The 18,400-nt window shown below is 41.1% G+C and overlaps 2 protein-coding genes across 7 annotated transcripts; both read right to left on the reverse strand.

The window, feature by feature from the left end:
* Nucleotides 1-738: 738 nt before the first annotated feature.
* LOC306902141 (intermembrane lipid transfer protein VPS13B-like) lies at nt 739-10,483 on the reverse strand. The gene is made up of 10 exons (XM_079470454.1): nt 10,076-10,483; nt 6,979-7,122; nt 5,142-5,253; nt 3,903-4,070; nt 2,224-2,405; nt 1,979-2,141; nt 1,448-1,698; nt 1,275-1,370; nt 1,068-1,190; nt 739-989 (listed from the first exon to the last, which is right to left on the reverse strand). Exons 1-10 carry the CDS (start codon nt 10,220-10,222, stop codon nt 750-752), a joined length of 1,626 nt encoding a protein of 541 aa, XP_079326580.1. The 5' UTR covers nt 10,223-10,483; the 3' UTR covers nt 739-749.
* A 1,515-nt stretch (nt 10,484-11,998) lies between these two features.
* On the reverse strand, nt 11,999-14,583 carry osr2 (odd-skipped related transciption factor 2). Of its 6 annotated transcripts, none has more exons than XM_079469904.1 (5): nt 14,356-14,504; nt 13,686-13,814; nt 12,947-13,564; nt 12,696-12,795; nt 12,001-12,432 (listed from the first exon to the last, which is right to left on the reverse strand). In XM_079469904.1, the coding sequence occupies exons 3-5, from the start codon at nt 13,537-13,539 to the stop codon at nt 12,358-12,360; spliced, it is 768 nt and encodes a 255-aa protein (XP_079326030.1). In that variant the 5' UTR covers nt 13,540-13,564; nt 13,686-13,814; nt 14,356-14,504; the 3' UTR covers nt 12,001-12,357. The 6 variants fall into 6 exon arrangements, with proteins under 6 accessions (XP_079326026.1, XP_079326030.1, XP_079326028.1 ...); XM_079469902.1 differs by having other exon boundaries at nt 13,716-13,814; nt 14,356-14,497; XM_079469899.1 differs by having other exon boundaries at nt 12,002-12,514; nt 13,716-13,814; nt 14,356-14,497.
* Nucleotides 14,584-18,400: the final 3,817 nt, after the last annotated feature.

An 18,400-nucleotide genomic window follows, 5' to 3' on the forward strand; every position in this document is an offset into this window, starting at 1 on the left:
ACATCAAACAGAGCTAAACAAAAAACATACACAAAAACACAGACACACACACCTACACATCAAACAGAGCTAAACAAAAAACATACACAAAAACACAGACACACACACACACACACCTACACATCACACAGAGCTAAACAAAAAACATACACAAAAACACAGACACACACACACACACACCTACACATCAAACAGAGCTAAACAAAAAACATACACAAAAACACAGACACACACACACACCTACACATCACACAGAGCTAAACAAAAAACATACACAAAAACACAGACACAGACACACACACACACACCTACACATCACACAGAGCTAAACAAAAAACATACACAAAAACACAGACACAGACACACACACACACCTACACATCACACAGAGCTAAACACCTACAATGTGACAGTCCGGAACTTCAGACTGGAGGTCAGACTTCACTTATGGTTCAATCAAAACAAGGTGAGTCAGTGTTTAGTCATTACTTCACCTGTAGCTAAATCTGCTTCAAGAAAATATCACATGTTCTCCAACAGCGGCCACTTTTAAAACACATTTGTTTAGCTGTGCATTTACCACCTGAGCACTGTGTTGCTTCACATCAGCCATTTTATTCTATTTTTAAAATCAATTTAAAATCCTTCTTATTGCCTTTGAACTCTTTGAAGTATGTTTGATTTTAAATCCTTTACTTTTTAAAGATCTCTTATCCATGATGTATTCTTTCTTTCTTTATGAGTCATTTCTATGTCAAGCACTTTGAATGAAATGTGTTTTGTGAATAAAAGACTGAGACTTGGCCTGTATGTCTGCGCTGGTGTGTGAGCAGTGTCTCTGCACTGCGTACCTTATGAATGTTTCCATTTAAGATAAATTCTGCTTTGACGCCGTTGTTCTCAGGACTGCGGTAGTCGAAGAGTGAGTTGGTCAGGTAGGTCAAGCCCTTCACGCTCAGAGTCTCCCCACAGCGGAAGAAAACAGCATCCTGCAGAGGCAAACAAACACTGGATAATGACATCATCCACACGATGAGACCCGAGGTGTCTGATGTTGTGTGAATTACCTCCTCTTTTCTGTTCATAATCTCTTCAAAATCTCGAACTCCCATAATGCCCTTCAAACACACAGCACGACAACCGACAACTCCCACCTGACAGTCAAAGAAGGGCTCGCCCATCATCAGAGCCTGAATCAGAGAGAGAGAGCAAGCGTGAGCAGGGACGTGGTGATGACATCATCAGGTGATCTTACGGCTGATTGGTTCTCTCACCTCTACTGTGATGCCCTCCTGCTCCACACACAGCACCTCCCGTGACTTGACCTTCTGTGGACTGTAGTAACTGCTCTCAGAACAACTCTCTGTCAGCTACACACAGGACAGGACAGTTACGATGTGGATGAATGAACCAGTCTGAGCATGGCTTTATCAAAAGAGCTTTTTACCTTAAAGGTGACTGAGGCTTTGGTGCAGTAGAAGCCCACAGACACCACGGGGTCCTTGTAGGAGTGCTGAAGGGGTCGCGATGTTCCGCCCTCTTCCGTGTACACTCCAGACTCTCCTTCAGTCTCCTCCTCTCCATCACTCACGATGGCTGGGACAAACGACCAGGCCCACGACACCCAGCCCTGATCTTCATCCTCACTCTGAAAGTACTGACCCGCAAGAGACGGATCTGAGCCTTCCACCGTGAGACCTGCAGGAGACCAGACCATGTCAGCGTGCTGGAATGTCTGTCTCGGTGCGAGCGAATGTATTATGACATGTGTTAATTAAATGTCTCACTCAGGATTTGCTCATCTGTCTATCTTCATTGAGTCTTTGACATTTCCACACAACGGATTTCAAAGCTTATAAACGAACATCAGAGAAAACTTTTTTCAAGGTACTCTCAAGTTGATTTCAGATGACGGAACATACACTGTAGATCAGCTCTTATGACACAACAAACAATGGTAATGAGAGACACGGCTCACCAGGGACGCTCTCTCTGAGCGAGCTGTTCTCTTCTCTGTCGCCGTCTCCATGAACTCCCATCTCGCCATAATACAGCGCCACACCCAACTCCATCAGACGAATGAACATGGGCAACTGCTGGTCCGTCAACGACAACTTCAAACTCTCAACCATTGTGTGAACCTCGACACAAACACACAACACACTTAACACGCCGCTCTGCAGGACCTGACATAAGCACTGGTGTAAATACTCTCTCTCTTACTTTAATGACGGAAGGGATTTTGGCGTTTATGTTGTCGTAGGTGAAGTGAAGACGAGTTCTGAAGGAACATTTGTAGAGCAGCGGGTCCTGATAAAACTCGATCTTTCCGCTAGCATTCCGTTTGTCCAGGCAGACTGTGCAGTCTGAAAAATTGATCACCTTCCGCAGGACCAGTTCAGGAGCTACAGTGAGTGAGAAGAGAGAGAGAGAGAGAGAGTCATGGCTTCAAATATACAGTTTAAATTCAATTTATAACAGTATTCTGCTCTCGTTTGTCTTTTCTCACTATTCTGAGGTCTCTCAGAATCAATGGGGTCAGCTGTGGCCTAGTGGTTAGAGCATTGGTCTTGTGATCAGAAGGTTGCTGGTTCACATCTCAGTGCCAGCAGGTCATGACTGAAGGGCCCTTGAGCAAGACACCTTACCCCTGATTGCTCTGCAGTAATGTGCCACTGTATAAAACTACTTGTAAGTCGCTTTGGATAAAAGCGTCTGCCAAAGGAATAAATGTAAATGTAAATCTATCATCTACGTCTTTTTGGGGGGGGGGTATTTAGCCTAGATGTGTGAGAACTGGAGCTTGTAGAGGTGCAGCAGTGCTGTCAAAGGAGAACGGTTTGCCCTGGCTGGGTCTGGGTTCTCCCAAGGTTTTTAAGAGTTTTGGGTTCCTCACCACTGTTTGCACACTGGCTGCACTCGTATAGCTGGCTGGGGGGCTGCTGACATCAGCTTTAGAACTTTGTACTTGTTAATATTATTATTTAATGTAACATTTTGCAAGAATTACTCAGAAGAATTACCTCATATAGAAATGTATACCATGGTCTGTTTGAATACTGGATTCTTACTGGCTGGAAGCTTTGCATGAAAACCCTTTAACGCACGGGTAGCTCCAATCCGTTTCATTGTATTTGAAATTAACAGACAAAATAACTGTTATTTTAACCTGTTTGATGTAAAATACACTGTACACATCAATAAAAGCATAAATTTGGCAAGTGACCATGGAATAAGCGTTATACTCCGCTTTGCGTCGGATGGTCCTTCGCCTCCACGTCGTGCGTTAAACCCCTGGATTATCCCTTACGTATAGTCTGCATAATATATTAGACCTGTTTGTCTCTTTTTTTATCTTCTGTCTCTCTGTGCGTGTGTCAGTGTGTGTATTTAATGTATTGCTTATAGATTACATGTTTTATGTACAGCTGCTTTGTAACAATAAAAAATTTAAAAAGTGCTATGTAAATAAAAGTTGAGTTGAGGAAACCTGTGACACGTTCAAAATACACTACCCCTCAGCCTGAGCCGAGCCATAAAACCTAACAACACGGCCACACCATAACCCCCCGCACAGATTTCTAGTGAACCTGGCTGTGTACACTGACTGGAAAATAAATAAAAACAGAACTTCACATGACTGGATCTGTGGGCCTAGAGGTAACATATACACATAAGAGACTGTTAATAAACAAAGAGCACATTTACTCTGATGTCACCGTCAATCTCTTTAGATCTTCCCTTCTCTGATGCTTACATGATGATTATTCTTCTGTCTCCTGCTTGCTTCATGTCATCTGTTACAGATTGTATTAGTTCTGCTTTCCTTCATGATGTGATGTGAGCGCTCTCTCTCTCTCAACACAAACACAAGAAACACAAAAGTAAAGATGTGAACTCACAGATGATGTCCATGAACGCTCTGTCCCACAGATCGTCCACTGTGTAGCTCTCGGCGGAGGTGATGTTGACTGACAGCACAATGTCATCTTCCACATACTTCAAAATCAGATTATTCACCACAATATTGACATTATTCACCACTCGACGAATAAGGCTCTGGACGTACCCTACAAAGACAGAGAGAGTGAGACAGAGGCAGATGAGTGTGTTAAAGCTACACAAGATCAATTTAATGACGACAGGCGTTTGTTATCGCCACACAGCTTCAGGGTCACGCACAGAGAAAATATCACCCTGTGTGTTTGTGTTAAAAGAGATGCTCAGGACCAGAAGCTTCAGGTGAACAGCAGACATGTTCAGGTCATTATTTAACAAAGCATCTAAGTGCTGAAAATAGGACAAACCAGAGACTTTGGCAGTAAAATATTCAAACATACAGTAATAAATCCTCATAACAGCAGCGGCAGTCGCGGTCCAAAATCAACTTATGAAACCAATGCTTTTGCCTTGTTGTCCAACTCAAATGTTAGTCTTCCTGTGCGAGTGGAGTTGTGTGTTATTAATGAGCTCTGGGATCGTAACTACACAAACTCTTACAAGTACACACGCAGGTGAAGAGCGCATTAGTGTTTAATAACACCACCGCTGTGTCATCAGCCATTTCAAATCACTTCTTGTCTTTATCATATATGAGCGTGTGTTTGCCTAGACCACTCGTGTGTGTCACACCTGCATTCACAGTCAGTCAGTCCCTGTTAGTGCTCTCTGGATTTCATTTAGCCAGCAGAGCGCTTACACTTTCCCTTCTCCAGCCCTTCATCTCACTCTCTATAAACTTGCTTCAGCTGCACCTGTGCCACGGCCTGCTGGGACCAAAACTCCAGCCATAAAATAACTGGAAAGACCAACGGCCTTATGTGTTACACCACACAAAATTTGCTCTCAAACTCCGGCGGCCATGAATGTGTGTGTGTGTGAAGAGAAATACACCTTATTTTAGCCAATTTCATTTCTATGACAAATCTCAAAAAGAACAAACGTCATTTGTGTAATGCAGATATTTGTATTCATGTGACGACACATTTAACTATTGAACCAATGTGTGTGTGTGTGTGTGTTTTCCAATAGAAAAAAAACTGTGGCCCGAGCTCTGATGGGGGTCTTTAAGAAGACTTCCAGATAAGAGCTGTTAGTCAGGGAGGGTCTGCGGACCCCGCGGCCTTAAGAACATCACTCACCTGGGGGCAGGTCAGGGTCACTGGGGGCTTGTTGCACTCGTCTGGGTTTAGGCACACTCTTGGAGCTCTCACTGCGATTGGTCGAGCTGGACGTACAACTTTCATTATCCTCCTAAAGACCGAACACACAGAAAGAATTACATTCACGACCTCACAAATAACATCTGCCATCTGAGAGGAGAAGACTACACATTTCACAGCATCTTCTGAGTTGAATAAATAAACCTAAAGTTCAGCACCCGCGTGTGTGCGCGTGTGTGTGTATTGCTGAAGGTATGCGGTGCAGCACAGATGCACTGGGGAATAAACAGCACTAAAGGTTTGTTTCTCATTTATGGCAGCGGTCTGCCGAGTGTTTGTGATTAAAGAGTGAAGACACAGCTGAAAGAATGAAATGAACAGAGCGTCGAGGTCAAGAACAAACATTCTGTCCATAGATCAGCTTAACCCACAACACACACACACACACAGTTTTATAGAGCCATCACTGATAACAGCCACTGATTTACTAGAGAGAATTCATTTTATTACATCTGTTACACACACACACCCAGAACCACTCTTATTAGACTTCATGAGCCATTGTGACCTTTGACCTCACATCTCCCGCTGAGAGTTCAACCCATTCGCACGAGGCACACACGCTTTGATTTTACTAGCTTTCTTTATTATAATCATCACAACTCTCAGCAGTGCACTGATCATCATCATCATCATCATCATCTCCGTAAGAAACCGAAACACAGTGCAGTGTGTGTGTAACACTTTATAGAAAAACACACAACATGACCTCACACAGTCATATGACACGCACAAGCCCGCTCAAACTAAAGACCAAGAGAAATGAGCATTCTGTCACCTGCACTCCCGTTCGGCCATGGTTTTCTGAACCTGGTGTGAACGTTACAGCACATCATGTGGATGAAACTCATCTGTATGAAATGTGTGTTCTTTGAAAGAACAGAACCCGTCATGACCGGCACAACACACGGCAGAAACACGCAGACGTGCGGTAGCTGCAGCGCTGGGTGACATTACCGCAGTGAAAGCGCCATGTGTTATAAATCTATTCTGCAGAAGCCACCATAAGCGCCTCTAATTGACTTCCCTTCAAAATGTGTTTGCAAGCGGCCAGCTGGACCCACACAACCATCTAAACATGATGGAATGCCTGAACGTTCATGCTTTTCTAAACACCTCATTCTAACCTATTTACAATCTGAATGTCTATGAACTCCATCCGTCGCACACACTTCACTGGCACTTTCTAACAAATGTCCAATGAAATCAAAGTCTTTTGACTTGTAGTACGATCGTGTTAGTCTATATACCTTGTATGCTCTGAAACTAAATGTACATTTAGACGATATCAGCTTTCAAAACTTGTAATGTCTACCAACACGCATAAACCATTTTATTATGACATCATTCTGCACTTCATCACATTCTAGGCTCTAACTAAACGCTATTGGCCATTTTAAAAGAGGGAGGAGCCACTCAATAAAGCTGCACATTTCAAGACATTTCAGTGGGTCTTTAATGTGAAAAGTTTCAGAAGACACCGCACAAGAAGCATTACTGTATACCAGTCATTTCCTTCGTGACATGAGCTGAAAACGTCGAAAGGCTCTTTTTGAGGTTTACTGTGCACATGAACTGCTCCTTAACACATTCACACCTGAAATTATTAGGTTTGCCTTTCTAAAGCTCTTTCACACCAAATAGGTTTCTCTGCATTAACAAATGAGTAAATGAGCATGACCGTTCAAATCTTTTGTACATGCACATCCTCATCAGTTTAGGTGGTGAATTGGACGAGTGAGCGTTTGTGACTGACCGTGCCAGCGTCTCGGAGTTTCAGGATACACTCCATGGTGTTGATGGTGATGACAACAGCCTCTGAGCTCAGTTTGGTCCAGGGCACGTGGATGCGCAGCTCGTGAATGTGTCCGCTCAGAAACGTGAAGGGCAACTTCAGTTCCTGCAAACACACAGAGTCTGTCAGTTAAAGCAAAGACGACAGCCGCTTGAAAAGAAGAACAAATGTCTGTTTACTGTGTAAACCTCCACATGTTTCTCCTCTAACTCTCAAAGCAAACACATTCTACAGAAATAAGACATGTTCAGCTGCAACCATGAGACAAAAACACATCAAAAACTTCCCAGAAAAACATTTCTGACAAACTAGCTTTAATAGAAGATTACTAAAGAAAGTTTAACTCCCGCTCGGGACGACAAAAGCTGCTTTTAATAAGATCTGTGTGTGCATGCGTGTGTGTATAAAGCCAAACATTCTCACAACATGACAGAGTGATTCATTCCAGATATCTGAACTGCTCAAAAGCTCAATGTTGTCGCAAAATAAAAGCAAAGCAAAGATTCTGAACATGAGTTTAACAGCTGAAAAACAGAGTGAATCTTCAGATAAATCTCTTTATCTATATCAACTGGGCAGTCGGGCAATTCCCAGTGGCCTGGCGACTCATTTGGCCTTTGCCTTTATGTAATGAAGTGATAACTTTTGTTTTTGGCCTGTTCGCTGTTACTGCATGCGTAAGTATTATTTTGTAAATTAAAACCTCTTCAAGAAGCTAATTTCATTGACATGTTGAATATAAAACTTCATCCGTGTTGTTTGCGTGCTCTTTCTGGTCTGTGTAGTGTGAGTTGTAGACAGAAAGCCGTCGCGCTTTACAGTATCTCTGGCTCTAATGTTCACGCAAAAAGACGAGGATTCTTTCAGTGCTGGAGAATGACAACACGACGCGTTTTCCCCTCACCTATACATTTAAAACATAACATGAAGAAAATACTGCATGTAGTCTTATTTGTTATAGTGAAAGACTGAAATACAGTCTTTACGGTGGATATTTCAGAATTTAGGGGCCGTCTCCAAAGTTACATACACATTAGTATAAACGTTTCTAACCTCATTAGCATTTAAATGACTTACAGTCACAGAATCAGTTGTATAGTCTTCATGTTGGTGTCAGCTATAATAATGTACACTTTTTCAGATATTTTTAAAAATAAACCATCAAATCATGTGTATAATTTAAGTTATAAGGTTCCTAATATGGACCAAAAATGTCAATACACAACAACTTGTGTCCTGAAGTGTTCCACTAAAGTTCCACTAAACTCTTTCCTCTCTGCATCACTGTAAGTCAATATTTATTTATCGTTCATTATAAAAATAGACTCAAATCTTGTTATTGCCGTTGGTGGTTTCTCTGTAACATTTACTAACATCATTGTTTTGTGTTTCATTCGAAATCTCTAAACGTTCAGAAACCACATAAACATACCCATATTTTCTCACATCTATACAATTGTGAATTACAGACATTTTTATACTAATATATTCGGTGAGGTAAAGGTGAAAGGACACGACGAGCTGGAGAAAAAGAGCGTTCACAGATCAGACGCACTCAGAAAATAAACATGCAGACAGATATAATGACGTCTTTTCACACTTAGTTTGATTTGAAAAGAAACCTCCTAGGACGTTATTATGTTGTTTAAATCCAAGTTCTAATGTTCTGTGTTTGCTGGAATATATACGCTATAAGCACACAAGCTTCTGCACTGTTTTCCTGATTTTGCCAAGTGAGAGACGTTCCGGTGTCACCCAATCATATTTGAGTGACAAGTTTACAGTTCATTTGTGTGAAGTTTAGGCTTACAACCAGAGGTCTATTGCAGAAAGCCAGTTTCAGTTTTTACCCAGGTAAGTTAGCGTTTAGTTTAAGCATACTCTGAGAAGGGGGATTGGTTTTGGTCACCATGGCTTGCCTTCTCCAGAGCAAGTTATATTCGCAAACTTAAACTGGACCAATCTGCTCTAAGAAAAGTGACGTATATCTGACGCAATGAAGCCACTCCCCATGTATCTCAAAGAAAAGTTTAAAGTGACAGAGGGAAATCTTTTGCTGCTAATTATTTTATTGATTATAAAGCATAATTTTTTTTTCTTTTATATGTTAAACGCCTTAAATTAATGATCTAACTAAATATAAAAAATAGTTTAAATATACGTTCCTCGTTCCTTCCCTGTATGTTCCTTAAATCATCCTTTAAAAACTAACTTTGTATTGTGTCAGCTTTATATTCAACTGCTGATGCAGTCATATTAATTAAAAGTTGTTTTGTAATTGTAGAAACTGATACAGTTTTCATAATTTTGGAAAAACGTGTGTGATGCTTTTCAGTACACTACACTATGTATGATGATTAATTTGCAGTAGAGGATGAAGGTCTGTTGGGACAGAGGTTTTAATGTTAGGTCCAGTCACATGCCCTATATGTCATGTTGCCTAATATATCCTTTTCACATAAATTTTCCTTTTTACTTCTTTTGCTTTTGTGTGCTAAAAGTAATTATAGTACTACTATAAAATTATAATATATCACGCCCACTTGACGCTCATTAAAAGAGCACGCATGCGCAGACAGGCCCAGTAACGTTTCCTTGAACCCTGGAACACAAGATGCTGCTGCTCTGGAGCGGGTCATCGTCAGAGAGCGAGTTGCTATGGTTACTCACATCAATTCTTGTAAGGGTTTGGTGTGGCTATTCGCTTTCCCTAAAAATATGTTGTTCCAGGGTCAGCTATGCTGCACTAAAAACAAGAATAGTTCGAGATATGCGACAGTACGAGGACATGAAATCCACAAGATAACTCAATTTAAACAAATGATGATGTTCAGAAATGTACATGCTCTTAATTCCTATGTTGTCTTTCTTGTCTCGAGGATCATCATTGTATTTTCTGCAGATGTAACACACAGTCGGTAACGGCGATGATGAAACACGAAAACAAACACAGAGATCCTCGATAAACAGATCTGTCAAACACGCGAGCATCTCAACTGCTAAACTTATTTGGTCAAATGAAAAGTATTGAGCGATAAACTGTGCGCGCGCATCTCACCTGCTCCAGTACGTCCAGCCTCAGGTCCAGTTTGCTCAGCACCACGTCGCCGCCCCATAGTGACAGCTGCAGGTCCGACGGCTTCAGGTTCTTTATGTAGCGGTTGACATAACTCATTAAAAGAGGAGTAACATACGACTCCAGCATCCTGACGTGTCTTCACACCTGCGCACACCCTGTGTTAGTCAGTGACCGCACATCACTCTGACTGCGCTGTGCTGTTAAATAAAAAGACGATATAAAGCCGCAGATGCTCAAACTCAAAGCGACGCGCCTGGTCGTTAAATTTCGCTTAATACTACACGATGCCACACAAACACCGCGTCACTTACAGCTTCAGAAGACGCGTCGCGATGCTCCACACACACCAACGCAAACAGTCGCCATTACTTCCGCATGCGCAGGAGCACATCCGCCTGCGCGGAGCACGTCACCACCGATGCCGAGCGGTCCAAAAAACAGACGTGTGCGTGTAAAAGTGATTTTTAGAAAAAGCGTGAAAACGCCGTTGAGTCTGTCGGTACTGCCGTGAAATGACCTCTGTCCACAGCTGCACAGTTTATCTGACAGCGCCTGCTTTCACATGCGCAGGTGTTTCATTATTCAAACACTAATATTTTATTATTAACGACGAGTAGCTTATTTAAAACACCGACTGATGATTAAATAAATGTATCATTACAAAACGCTGACACCTAATGCATTAATAATTGTTTTATACACTGACCCATTCAACATAGCTACAATTCCCAATAAACACAAAAACAATAATGATAGCATAATCATTACTGATAATGTAATTATCAAAGCTCAAGTAGGTGTCGGAGATCGCACAATAGGCTGTGGGTAAAAGGAATTGATTTGAAACCCCACAAAGATCTTTTCCCGCGGTGGATTCTTGAAATAAACTCATTTTAGTCTAGTTTTCCCGACTGCCAGAAGCGCATTATGTTGCTCGGTGCATATTTAATCTCTCTGTGTGTGTGTGTGTGTGTGTGTGTGTGTGTGCGTGCGTGCGTGCGTGCGTGCGTGCGTGCGTGCGTGCGTGTGTGTGTGTGTGAGAGAGAGAGAGAGGTTTTACGAGTGCACTTGCTCCAGTCCAATAATATAGTGAATGCTCTATTTTTGTTTCCATCCGTTGAGATTTGACTTTTATGGAATAATCGAAGCTTTTGATGGGAATCATGTCAGTTTTGATTCTGTTCCAAACAATTCGTTTTCCTGATTATTATTAGCATTTATGCGTAATTGAGTTGTGTCCTTCGTAAAACAAGATGAAACCTCTTTTAACTACACGTGGAAGGTTCATTTGATGCACACAGCTCCGGTCAATCTAGACAAAAAAGATTTTAAATGTTCAAAATAATTAGGATATTATAATTTGTATAACAGTTATGTATATGATTATTGTTATTATTGTAGTTACTGCTCAACTGCACACTATTTATGTTAAGGCGATATTGTTTTTTTAAGAATTTTTCAGTAAAAACGGTTTGTAATGTACAATTCCTGAGCGGATTAAATCATTTTAAATTTCTAAAATTCTGTTCGATTGTTTTACACATATATATATATATATATATATATATGTGTGTGTGTGTGTGTGTGAACATGTGAATTCATATGTATTAAATTTAACCAGGCATTTGTTTATGAAAAAAGATGTTCCACATAAAGCGCCTTATTTAATAAAAACAAACTTCAGTTAAATGATGTGTATTTTTTTTCTAACCCTAATCACAGTAGTCTATTCAACCGTCTAAATTATAAATTACGATTTAGCTCAAATTTTGCCTTAACAGAGGAAATGAAATACTAATGTCATATTGTGGAAGTAGACTCTGTGACACATTTGCAGCAGAATAATGTGATGTAATTTAAAAGAAAAGAAAACATAATAAAATAAAAAAGAAAGAAAGGAAAATGTGTAGTGAGAGAGTTTTATTACAGATGTTGACCAAGTCCACTCGCATTGTATTGGCGTCGGGTGCAACATATTTTATCAATCCAGTTCTCATTTAGAGGCTGTTAAGAACAGCCCTGTCTGCTTTATTTATACAATTCATTTCCCAAACACAGATGTTTGCAACAACATTCAGTTCAGATAAAACATTAAAAACAATCAAGACTATTTATTTACATGAGTTCAAGGAGTCCGCTTGGGTGCAATTGTGTCCTCCTTATTTCTTGTCCATAACACATAAGGGAGTTTGGTGTGTGTCTGTATGTGTGTGTGTGTGTGTGTTTGTTCGTTTATTAGAAGTCCTGTTGCGGTGTGTGTGTCAAACTGTGGCGTCGCAGGTCGCAGTTGCGCCGAAACACCTTGCCGCAGCGGCCGCAGGAGAAAGGCTTGAGGTCTGTATGGGTGAGAAGGTGAGTTTTCAGGTTACTTCTTTGATTAAAGGTTCTTCCACATGTGGGGCATTTGTGAGGAGATTCCTGTTCAGATTTAAAGCAAGCAAATGATTATTAGGCTAGCTTTATTTTTACATCAAATATATTCTTTAAATTGAAAACATTTGAGGTTCAGATGAGCCCAAATAAAAAAAGCGATTCCGCAGCCCCGAAACGACGAGAAGGATCCGAAATGTTTGAAGAAATAATAGTTTAGGTTACAAACCTGCATGTGCAGCGTCTTATGAACAGCCAACGTTCGCGACTGACAAAATCCTTTTCCGCACTCTTGACATTTGAAAGGTTTCTCCTTGGAGTGAATGTATCTGGAAAATACGCCATAACAATGATTTTATTGTTTCAGTATATCTTTATTCATAAATAAAGATACGGTCTAAAAGTCGCATGGAACCCTCTCTCCTGCACCGCCACATTTAAGATGTCCCCGCGCGTGAATGTCTGTTCGAGGTCTCTCACCTGTGGTCTCTCAGGTGGTCTTGTCTCCTGAAGGCCTTCTGGCAGATGTCGCAGGTGTACGGCCGCTCGTCCGTGTGCGTGCGCTCGTGGATCAGCAGGTTGTAGGACTTGGTGAAGTGTCTCCCGCAAAACTTACAAATAAATTCCTTTTTGGTTTTGGACGGAAGTCTCCCGCGCGTGGGCTTTCTGTCCGGGGAGAGTTTGTTCAGCTCGGCGGTCAGTTTGGAGAGCTCGCCGGGTTTCGGCGGATCCTCCTGCGTGGCCGCGACCGCGAGGTTTGCGAAGTCAAACCTGGGTCTGTTCTTGTGAAACGAGGGGACGACGCGCGTCACGGATACGTGTTTTGGGTGGAAAAGGTGCGCTGCGAAAGGAAGAGCCGCGGGAATCGGAAAGCGAGGGTCCATTAGGCCTTGTACGTGAGGATAAGCCACAGTCCAGTGGTTCATGTGCATGCTTTGAATCGAACCGAGCCCATAGAGTCCCTGCAGATGATCCACGGCCGCGGGGAAAGTGTTGACCGCCTGCAGGAACGAGTAGTTGAGCTGCAGAGACGGGTGAAGCGGGATCGGGGCCGGTAGCGCTTTACTGCCCATATCTGAACCGGACTCCAGCACAGCCCTGCATGCGTGGAAGAAAACACACAGCACTCAAAACACCGAAACACAGTCTGTTCGTCCACACACAACACATGTCCACTGTTAATTCACTTTCTTTCATTCTAAAAAACGTATTTATTTACTCCTTTCATCGTGCGCACATCTCCACGCACCAGCTGTTCTTTGAATAAAAGTAGATTGTAGACTTTATTTTCTTTTTCATTCCGTTTTCGTCCTGTCCACTTTATTAGGCCGACATGAAAAGAACGTCTCTGTTGTGAAATTTACAGAGTGAAATGAAAGCAAAATAAGTTTCGTCGCTATTTAGACATTTCGAAGAAAAATGCAATTTAATCATAACAGTGTAAATGTTTGGATGAATGAATGTGAAGAGATCAGAACATCGATGTCTCTAACACACGACAAGTTATTACGTTTTTGAAGGACACTCGGATGAGGGTGACTGAGACTTAACGTTTATGAAAGATTTACTCTTTAAACAGAAGCAAAAAGTCAATCACTCATATAGGCTATACATAAATAAAATATTCACTTTTATTTAGATCTGTTAATGGCAGGCGGGCCGAGTTTCTGTTTCTTGCACTTTGCTCCAGATGTAGTCTCCTAAAAAAACTTTAAAAAAAACTACAAATCGCAAGAATTGAATATTTCATGTGATACGAGGAATTTTTCCACGACAGATGAAAAGTTTCACATAGACATTTAGGATCCATAATCAAATCGTTTTAGTTTTTGACCTGTAACATCATCAATGCAAAAGTTGAATTACACGAGATCAAGTGAATCTCTCACCCCACAAACACGATGCCAAAGGTCGCAGTTTCACCGTAAATCCACTAACGACGACAAACTTCAGCGGAAATTTACACAACGTGACGATTAAAACATGATGAAGTGCGTCAGGTGGAGTCCGCGGATCTGCTCTGGATCTTCACATCGACAAGTTCTTGTTCTTGTTCGGTCGGCGGAGCTTCACGACTCGACTCGACCCGCCCCTCCCTCCGTCATCACTAAAGTCGCACTAAACTCAATGTGTGTTTATTTGTGTTTCATGACACACTTACATTACTGCACTCGGCTCTATTCCCTAAACACAGAACATGTTTGGAAGGTTTTAGACGAGTTGTCTGAGTTATGCAGCAGATCAATGAAACTTGTGTTGTGTGTTTCACATTAAACTACCGACGTGTGTCATAAAGATAATACAACATTTTAACAACAGTTTATGCTCAACATATCAAATAAATGCAAAATTGCGCAGAAAAATTATATACATTTCCTACTATCAAATTACGGCATAAATAATTATATGATATAGATGCAGCTGAATTATTAACTAATAATCTAATAATGACTTAAATATTTGATTTTTTTGTCGACTTAAAATAGTATATGTAAAATAATTGAGAAATTAATAACGGACACAATTTATGCAACCTTTCTTTGTATCTATATAATATTTTTAATCAAAATTTCTCCTTATTTAACACTGATGTTAACTTTCGGAATAAACACTTACTATATGAATTGTAGCCTATTTTAAATCGCGTTCATTAAACGCTATAAAACATTTTTTAAATAAATTAAATTAAAATAATTTAAAAAATCAATAAAGATGATTATTTATGAATCGCTCTGACGGTCATAACTTGATGTTGTTTCACTGCTTCATATGACTTTTTTAAGCATTTGTTTTTACTGCATTTTAAGTGAAGTGCGCCGTCTATCGGTCATAGTGCACAACAACACCAGCGACATGACACGAGTTACTGAAAATCATCAGTGTCTTTGTCAAGCTCTTTACGACTCATGCAGTACTGCATCAGTCACTGTAAATACACTCACTGAACATGAGAGCTGACGGGTTCAGTCTAATTTTTCAGTTTTTAATGTCCACACACACACACACACACACAATCCCCCAAACACGCGCATACACACATATTCACATTTACATTGAGTCAAATAGCAGACGCTTTTATCCAAAGGGACTTACAAAGAGTTCAGGGAGCAATAAGCGATATGTCAGAAGACACACACAACCCCCCACACACACAAACACACTTATTTCTAATTTTAATAATAATAATAACTATTGCGTATTTTTTGAAACAACAAAGAAGACCTGCAGTTTTATTTCTGATAGGGTTAAGTCATTTTTAAACTGTATGTTGTGATCTCACAAATAAACAATGGACATAAATTGCCACAAAACTTATACCCCACAAAAAAAACTTCACAACAAATCAAATGCTTTTAGTTTTTTCATTGGACACAATAAAAGCAGAATTTCTACAAACTTCATCTGACAACTGAAAAAACAAACACTAGAGCTTAGCTGAAAGAACCCTTATTTCTTTAAGTTCCAATATTGTGCCTGGAGTTTAATTTTAGAAGTAAAGTGCATGTTGAGTTGTGTCAGCTGCCCTCCGATTACTAATTCCTACTAATTGGTCTGTCATGAGGACACATATCTGTGTGTCTGGACACTGAATATAACCTCACACGCACACACACGTGAGCTTTCTAGACATCGTGGTGTCTTTTCAAAGTCATAATAATTTTTATTGTGTTTAAACCCTCACCCTATCCCTAAACCACTAAACTAAACTATCCCTAAACAAAACCATCACACAAACTTCTGCATTCAAACACTTTTAAACAAACATAATTTAATTTGATTTATAATCAATTTACATCATGTAGGCAAATCAGCCCCCACGATATATAAAAAAAAACCAGTACACACACACACACACACGGACTTGCCGTCATGGCCGCCCCAAACAATCACACACTAAAGTTTAGCTCGCCACCCTGTGAACAGACCCAACATCCACCCGAGCAGCAGCTGCTCACACACACACACACACGGGACTGCTGATCCTGCCGGTGAGGGTTCTTGTGTTTTATTGATATCCAACTCTGTTTTGGGATTTTAAGCACGAGGAAGTGATAAAGAACTCTCATGTGCTCGCAGAACGACAGCTTGTTCAAAAGGCCCTGAAACACCATTCTGATCCGTTTCATTGAGCGATGTGTGAAGAAGATTAGACGACAGCAGTTTTGGAAAGAAGCTGATACTTACCTGTCGAGGAGAATGTGGAAGTGCAGAACAGTTTTCTCCTCAGAGTTGAATGAGACGAGTCGTATACGGTGAGACAGGATGTCAGTCGTGATGGTGGTACGTTCAGTATATCTGCTGTGGTTACACAGCCCCCCTTCTGCTCTCATCCTGCCCCTGCCTTGAAAAACACCCCCAAATGTGACATCTGAGGTACACGAGCATCTACCCAAAAATCCCACAGCATTTGCCAAAGCTCTCGCTAGTTCAACCATTTTCATGAACTCAACAGACGTCGAACATCTTTAAAACACAGTGCCGACGTTATCTTGCACTGCTGGACACAACATCACAAACATGTTTAAATCCATGAGATTATTTACAGATTTAAAGCAATAGATCTCATGTTAAAAATGCATGTAAGAAATCATCTGAAAGTACTTCATCTCACACTTTTGTAGATGGTGATGTCATCTGTGTGTTATCCTGCAGGGGTGATGTGTTCCCTCACTTCACTTCTGCAGAACAACACGAGAGTGATTGTCATGTGTCTGTAGACTCATGTCTCAACAGCAGATGATCTTTTACATGTATGATCTGTTTGTGGAGAGTTGATGGATTCCGAGTTTCATCTGGTGTCAAACTCTGTTTAATGGTGTTGAATACAAGACACTGGAAATGATCAAATTAGTTTGTTTCAAATGACCGTTGAACTCAGCATAAAACACATATGCAATTGTTAAATTGGAGGTCACTTAAACTTCACTGGAATGTTCTTTCAATGTGCTGCTGTCTGTGAATGTGTGAAGAACACATGCAATGCTGTCACACACACACACACACACACACACACCGGTGCAGAGCTATAAGAGAGTCAGAACCAGACCCAAAGAGATTCAGCATTCAAGCACACACGCACACTCACACACAGAGAGTACAAGGTGATTTATAGGGCTTTAGGATGTAGCAGGGTTTTATTAAACACCTTCCAGAGGTCTGACAGCGTCCTCTTTAAGAGTTTTCAGGAGGTCATTCAGAACTTCTTTTGACATGCGGCCAAGCAATTAAATGAAGGCTAAAGGCGGAATGTGATATAGATGTAGAGCTGCGGTTCTCCTTCTCAAAGAACTTCACATTTTCTGCCAATATGTTCTCCATCTGATGGTGCGAGCTTATAAAGGCTGCTGGGATTGATTTCACATGTGCAGGAGAGAAACGGCACAGTGGGAGAGATTCTTAGAGAGTGACCTCGCTCGGACGGGATGTGCCGCGCTTTTCCGTGAGGATCGTGCCGCTCTGCTCGGTTACAGCCGGCTGTAAAAGCTCCACATCCACAATTACTCTGACTTCTAGATTTATAAATCCCTCCTAATGTCGCCGTGGACGCGTTATGGCTCTAAATTGTGAAATTGATTGCTCGCCCTCTCTGTAATGGCACACTTGATGATTATAAATGAAATCGTAAATAAGGCCGCTGGACTTTTACAGATTTTGGCACAGTAGACGCAGTAGTTCTGCCTGACCCGCCTGGGTCAACGTTTAACAGATTGCTGCTGTGGAGCGTAGCGTCTGCTCAGAGACCCGTGTTAAAACGTCATCATTATCTCCATCACAGGACGGCCGGCCCACTGCCACACATGGCAACAACGTCTGTGAGAAAATCAAGAAGACAAAAATAATTTCTGAAACTGAAAACTGTGTTCTTCACATGCTTTCACCTAAACATCCCAACTGAAGATTATTATGTCTGGACCAATTTCAAGGAAACAAACA

The sequence above is a fragment of the Barbatula barbatula genome, assembly GCF_947034865.1.
Source record: "Barbatula barbatula genome assembly, chromosome: 12".
Classification (NCBI taxonomy): Eukaryota; Metazoa; Chordata; class Actinopteri; order Cypriniformes; family Nemacheilidae; genus Barbatula; species Barbatula barbatula.

What these genes read in the sequence shown, in the direction of transcription:
- LOC306902141 (XM_079470454.1), bottom strand. Translation starts at nt 10,222, where the DNA reads ATGCTGGAGTCGTATGTTACTCCTCTTTTAATGAGTTATGTCAACCGC. An exon ending in AAATCCCTTCCGTCATTAAA is followed by an intron (nt 2,142 to 2,223) that starts GTAAGAGAGAGA and finishes GTTTGTGTCGAG; the next exon opens with GTTCACACAATGGTTGAGAG. An exon ending in AAGCCTCAGTCACCTTTAAG is followed by an intron (nt 1,371 to 1,447) that starts GTAAAAAGCTCT and finishes TCCTGTGTGTAG; the next exon opens with CTGACAGAGAGTTGTTCTGA.
- osr2 (XM_079469899.1), bottom strand. Translation starts at nt 13,765, where the DNA reads ATGAAAAAGAAAATAAAGTCTACAATCTACTTTTATTCAAAGAACAGC. An exon ending in GACCACCTGAGAGACCACAG is followed by an intron (nt 12,796 to 12,946) that starts GTGAGAGACCTC and finishes CGTATTTTCCAG; the next exon opens with ATACATTCACTCCAAGGAGA. An exon ending in ATAAGACGCTGCACATGCAG is followed by an intron (nt 12,515 to 12,695) that starts GTTTGTAACCTA and finishes AAATCTGAACAG; the next exon opens with GAATCTCCTCACAAATGCCC.